This window comes from Juglans regia, chromosome 7, assembly GCF_001411555.2.
Source record: "Juglans regia cultivar Chandler chromosome 7, Walnut 2.0, whole genome shotgun sequence".
Lineage (NCBI taxonomy): Eukaryota > Viridiplantae > Streptophyta > Magnoliopsida > Fagales > Juglandaceae > Juglans > Juglans regia.
The window spans coordinates 36,764,502-36,770,651 of record NC_049907.1 but is presented as its reverse complement, the minus strand read 5'-3'; the positions used below and the strand labels follow the sequence as shown (position 1 = coordinate 36,770,651).

General features: G+C 32.0%; 1 protein-coding gene across 1 annotated transcript; it reads left to right on the top strand.

The window, feature by feature from the left end:
- Window positions 1–3,290: 3,290 nt before the first annotated feature.
- Window positions 3,291–6,003, top strand: LOC108999078. Its single transcript, XM_018975879.2, has 8 exons — window positions 3,291–3,462; window positions 3,549–3,614; window positions 3,716–3,813; window positions 3,950–3,987; window positions 4,088–4,175; window positions 4,265–4,474; window positions 4,601–4,666; window positions 5,589–6,003. The coding sequence occupies exons 1-8, from the start codon at window positions 3,426–3,428 to the stop codon at window positions 5,760–5,762; spliced, it is 777 nt and encodes a 258-aa protein (XP_018831424.1). The 5' UTR covers window positions 3,291–3,425; the 3' UTR covers window positions 5,763–6,003.
- Window positions 6,004–6,150: the final 147 nt, after the last annotated feature.

Sequence of the window (6,150 nt, the reverse complement as noted above, 5' to 3'; positions counted from 1 at the left end):
TTAATAACATATGACCAAACGACGTTGTTTTGGTATGGATGACGTGGTGATAGGGCTGTAAATGAACCAGTTTATTCGATAGCTCACTCGGTACTCACTCAGTTAAACTCGAATCGAACTTGGCTAGTGAAAAAAAAAAACTCTTTCGTGAAAGCAGATACCCGCTTGATTTGTAAATGATACATACCCGACAAAACTCGACTCGACTCGGCTAAGGCTCGTTAAGGCCCACTCGTTTATGCTCGAGTCGACTCGTTAACTCGACTCGATTAAAACTCATTCATATATTGATAAATATATATATACACCTATGTATACATACATATATATATATGTATTAGCTAATAATATAAGCATATCACTTTTATAATTAAATATATAATATATAATCTAATTAGTTATGTCTATATAATGAATATGTTTCATATGTATATTTTATAATTTGTATAATAATTAGTCGATAAAATTTGATAATTTCATATACTAGTATGTGAGAATCATATATGAAATAGATATATGCTATCATATTAAGTGTATGTATTAATAATATATGTAGATATATAATATATTGTTATTTTGGATAAATATCAACTAGTTAGATATTAATTATTTATAATTTTTTTAAAATTTTATAATTCAATAGAGGTTCTACTTGTTAGTTGTATAAATTTAATATTAGATTTTTTATTTTTTTAATTTAATTTATTAATTATTAAATCTTATTCCAAAAATAAAAAAATAAACAATTCGAACTCGAACTCGTTTGTGAGACGAGTTTGAGTTGAGAGTTAAACTTATCGAATTGAGCTTGAACAAAAGTAAATAAGAGAAACATTCATGGACAGATACGGAAAGCAAAAATTTCCTAAAGTCTACTATTCATAAGCGGATGGACGCTTGTATAATAGTAGTAGATATAACTATAAAAAATAATTGTGTCTGTAGTATTACTATTATTCATCTACACATATTTTGAAAGAAATTACCAATGTGATTGTATTAAGTTTCGCAAAGTGTGAAGCGTGTTGACCCCAAAAGAGCGCCTTCGTGGTTATGATATTTTTTTACTTATTTATTTTTCTACTAAAAATCATCACGCCTTTCACATGCCTAGAAATTCTCGAAGTTTCTAATTAGGTCGGTGCTTATGCATGTTTTCACGTGCTTCCAACACGAATTTACTTGAATGCCCTCAATCAATGTGATAAAATTATAATTGTGTTGCTTCCAATGTATCCTTGCAAAGGAAGAAAGTACAAACGTCAGATTTCTTTATCTAGACGAAAATACGAATTTAATTCTTATTATTGAGGCTGCTAACCGCCCTTATTAGCGCTGGTATTTGTCCTCCCTCGCTTTCGCGTCCATTAAGGCTTCGTTTGGTTACTAAACATCTCTCAACTCATCTCAACTCATCATTACAATTTTTTCAAATCTCAACATAAAATATAATAAATAATTTAACTTTTTCAAATCTCAAAATAATAATAATATTAAAAAATAATATTCTAACAATATTTTATCAACTCAACTCAACTCAACTCAACTCACTTCAACATCCAAACGCAACCTTAATCTTTGATACGCTTCACTCCACTCTCGTTGATCGGGTGAACGGATTTCCCACCCTATAATTTTTATAGAAAAATGCTATTGTGTGTCTCAAATTCTCCCGCTCACTTTGTTATATTCATGATTTATTACAAAAAAAAAAAAATTAAATCACAAACATAACATAAATTGAAGAAATATAAGATTTCAGTCTTTCATTCTTTATATTTTTATAAACCATTTTATTTTAAATAAAACACGAGATACTATACCATGTCAATGAAATAAAATGAGCGATATAACTAAAGTCACATAACAGCAATTTCATTTATACATCCGTCCAAAAGTAACATTAAAGTACAAAAAACTCAAAAACCTTCAACTTTTTTAAAAAAAACTAACATGTTGTTAAAAACTCAATCATTAATTTAAAAGTCTTAAGATTGTTTAATACTAATTTGGTTAAATTTTTAATTCTCAAGATTATAACATTCTACCACGCTTTCGAATTCAACGTCTACAGTGGCCCACTCTATCGACACTGACCCAGTGATAACCCTTTCTTTTTTGACAGTTTCACTCATCTATCAATATTCAATGACTTAACACTATACACATAAAAAATATTAATATATTTTAATCCAGCCTATAAGTCGCCTCTTCTGTGACTTAAACTCGTGACGTGGTACTTACTTTGATATTAATTGTTAAAGATCCCAACTATTAGTCTAAAAGATTTAAAACTGCTAGATATTAATTTAGTTAAAACTTTAACCTTTAGGATCATAGTACATGCAAAGACCTTTGTTCATATGCTTGAGATTCTAATTCTAATAAAATCAAAAGAAAAATGAATTAAAACCAATAAAAAAAATAAAAAAACCTAACAGATTGCGTAGATGAACCTAAAAAATAGATCAATCACTTTCGCTGAAAAGAAGAAGAATGAGATTAGGTTTTGTTAAATCGAGACCGAGAATGAAAAAGAAAAAGAAAAAGAAAAGAATGATAAAGATGAAGAAAAAGTCGGAACGGCACGGCACGTAGCTGAGTGATTAGTCGGTGGACACGGTAATATTTTCTCTTTTTAATCTTTTATGCATGAGAAAATTCTAATTGACTAAGAACAATGTGTTTGGTCAATCGGTATAAAGCAATTAATTTTGAATTAATAAATCAATTAAAAAAAGAGTACATATTCGAATATTTAGTTTATATTTCCTTAAATAACACCACTTTCAAAGAAAATCATACCAAAACTAAGGTTGGTAAAACTTAAATTGATCTTCATTTTTTTAATTGCAATAGAAAACACGGTTACTTCTAACTGTCATCTTATTAACCTAACTTGAGACCTGAAACTTGTTAAAAGTACATCTTTAGGCATTGTGGAAAGTCACAGTTAATTATATCACAAGTGTTATAATTATAAAAAAATGTGATTTTATATAATTTATTAAATTTATTTTATGATAAAAATAAATATATAATTTAACATACTACAAAATAGTACGTGAGTTTATAAATTTATCTTAATAAAATCTCTAGATAAAGAGTAATTATATTTTTATAAAGGAGAAGGGTATTATCGACAATGAGAATAATTCTGACTGGGTATTGCGTGTGGACCCGACAATCTACTCGGCTAACAAATCCACTCTTTAGAACGACTTGTCTGAGTCAGCTACGTCCCTATCCGTCCATGTCTATTGCCTTTACCTCCCTTATAAAATATAAATACCTCTCTTCTCCACCTTTCTCCGAGTCCATCTCTGCTCAACTTTCTTAGCTAACCTCCATTCCTGCTCAACTTTCTTTGTTTTCTTCGCTTCCGGTTTCACAGCACCCTTAGCTTCTCTACCTTCTCTTAAGCCATGGATTCTAGCTCTCCTTTTGACTGCCTTATCTTCGGTAATTCTCTCTCTCTGTGTCCATGAAATTTCTTTTTCCTTTGAAATGTCTGGTTATTTATTGTGTTGAACTTTTCTCTGAGACAGATTTGGATGACACTCTATACTCTTCCAAGATTGGACTTGCCGAGTCTCTCAGGAAAAATATTGACGGTGCGAAATCTTATATCCGTCTTCTACTATATTTCACTGCTATTTCGTTTCTTAAAAAAAAACAGAGATTGAAAATTTCTTGTGTCTGATTGTTTCTGCAGATTATCTTGTTGAGAAATGCGGATTTCCAGAGAGCAAGGCCTCAAATCTCCGATATGAGCTTTTCAAAACATACGGCAGCTCCCTTGCTGGCTTGCGGGTAATTCATCCCCCTTTAGACTCTCGCCCCCAAAAAAACTGAGAAATACTAAACAAAGAAACCTTGTTTTATCTTTCTTTGTGACAATTTGCTCTTCCTAAAATTTACTTCTTGTGTACTTTTTTATTTGTCCAAGGTTTTGGGGTATGACATTGACGCCGATGATTACCATGGGTTAGTACTGCTTTATCCCACTAATTACCCTTTTGAACATTCAAAAAATTTTCACTTTTTAGAAACTTCTGGCTGCTAACTTTAGACTGTTTCACAACAGCTTTGTACACGGAAGATTGCCATATGATTTGATCAAACCGGATTCTCAGTTGCGAAACCTCCTACGTAACATTACTCAACGAAAAATCGTATGCGCCGAAAACCTTGATTCTCACACATTCAATATTTTGATTTTGACTATAACTTTATCCTAATTTGTATTTTAAATCTATTTTAGATTTTCACGAACTCGGATAGGAATCACGCGGTTAAGGTCTTGGATCGGCTCGGATTAAAAGACTGCTTTGAGCAAATCATATGCTTCGAGACAATGAACCCGAATCTCTCTAAGTCGACCCGGCCCGACGAGTTCCCTGTGCTTCTCAAGCCATCTATGGACGCCATGAAGATCGCGCTGGATGTTGCCGATGTTGATCCCCGTCGAACGGTACGCCCGCGAAACAGACTACGGTTTTCTCATTAACGAAGTCCTTGTCGTTCAATGGTTGTGAGGCGAACGTGTTTTTAACGAAACGCAACGCGTGCCGTTCTTTTTTGTTCTTCTTTATTGCAGTTGTTTCTCGACGACAACGTTCGCAACGTCGCTGCCGGGAAAGCCTTGGGTCTCCGTACCGTTCTGGTAATTACACGTTGTTTGACATTTTAACTAAATTAGCTTTATATCAAATCAGTAGTTGTTAGAGTACACGGACACGGACACGCTACGATGGTCTACATTGTCTCGTTCCACCTGTACGCTCTCTCTTCCAATAAAATATGTCGTTTTCTTAATAATGCATGAAAGCCTTTGGAGATTCAGCTATAAACAATTTGTGGACCGGCATTTCTCTAAACAATTAAGAAAATAGAAGAAGTATTTTATTTTATTTCATTTTAACATTATAGTTTTTTTAATATAAAATATAATAAATAATTTGATTTTTTTAATTTAAAAATAATAATAATATAAAAAATAATATTTTATTTAATTTTCATTTTATCTCAATTTATTATTTAAATATATTTTAATAATATTTTATTTAAATTTCATTTCATTGATGTTGAAATGCACCTGGAACGTGTGCTTTTCATCCTTACATTTAAAGCCTCATTTTGGAGCCGAAAGATAGGGAATAGTGGCTGTCTAATCCTTGCAACCAAAGTCTCACACGAAGCCAAAACATATGAAAGGGTTGCAATAAATACGAAGAGGGTCCTTCAGCATAAACACAATGAGTACGCCATCACCAAACAAGTTTAATATTAGAATAATCCCAGATTGATTATAAAGTTGACAAATGCTTGGTATCCCGATAATGGTCCGACATTTTTCTTGTTAGTTTTTTTTTTTTTTTGGTTTAGTGATTAAGTAAATATTTTTTTATTGATGTTGTAAATATTTTTTTAATTTTTTTTAAATGTAAAAAAAAATATATATATATTTATATATATAAAAAAAGACAGATTGCCTTGTCGGAGAATCCCTCTCGGTGGCTGTAGTGCCACCCAATAAAGTTATGAATTGAGTTTCATTCGATTTATACTTTTTTGTTTGCGTGAAGGTCGGAAAGACCGTGCAAAGCAATGAAGCCGATTATGCAGTTGAGAATGTCATAGACCTGGCGCATGCAATTCCTGAGATTTGGGTAAGCGGAATGGATGGTGGTGATGAAAGGATCAGCCGGACGAAAAGCGAAATCGATTCCATTCTTGCAATCATGGCCGTTGGTGCTTAATTGATTCACGTTCAAGACCTTGTTCAAGTGTTGGGTTGGATCCTGTTGTCCTCCACAACTATATATTGTAATCATGTGTAGATATATACATGTATGTATGTAAATGCGCATTAGTGTTCATAATATATGCAAATGGGTTGTCCAAATAATGAAGCGTATTCACCCAATTGTAGAGATGTAATACACCAATAATGCTGCTGCTTTCCTTTCTTAATAATAATAATAATATTTTGGGTTTCAAGTTTCAACCGCAAAAAACCAAAGAATGATTTGGCCATTTCAACTATTAAACTATTGTTCTTTTATTCCACGCGTTAGCATGATGTGTTGGAGGAAGAGTATTAAATTAAGCTATGATCATGATCTTATCTTGGATGTTGCATAAAAG

What these genes read in the sequence shown, in the direction of transcription:
- LOC108999078 (XM_018975879.2), top strand. Translation starts at nt 3,426, where the DNA reads ATGGATTCTAGCTCTCCTTTTGACTGCCTTATCTTCG. An exon ending in GACGCCGATGATTACCATGG is followed by an intron (nt 3,988 to 4,087) that starts GTTAGTACTGCT and finishes GTTTCACAACAG; the next exon opens with CTTTGTACACGGAAGATTGC. An exon ending in ATGTTGATCCCCGTCGAACG is followed by an intron (nt 4,475 to 4,600) that starts GTACGCCCGCGA and finishes TCTTTATTGCAG; the next exon opens with TTGTTTCTCGACGACAACGT.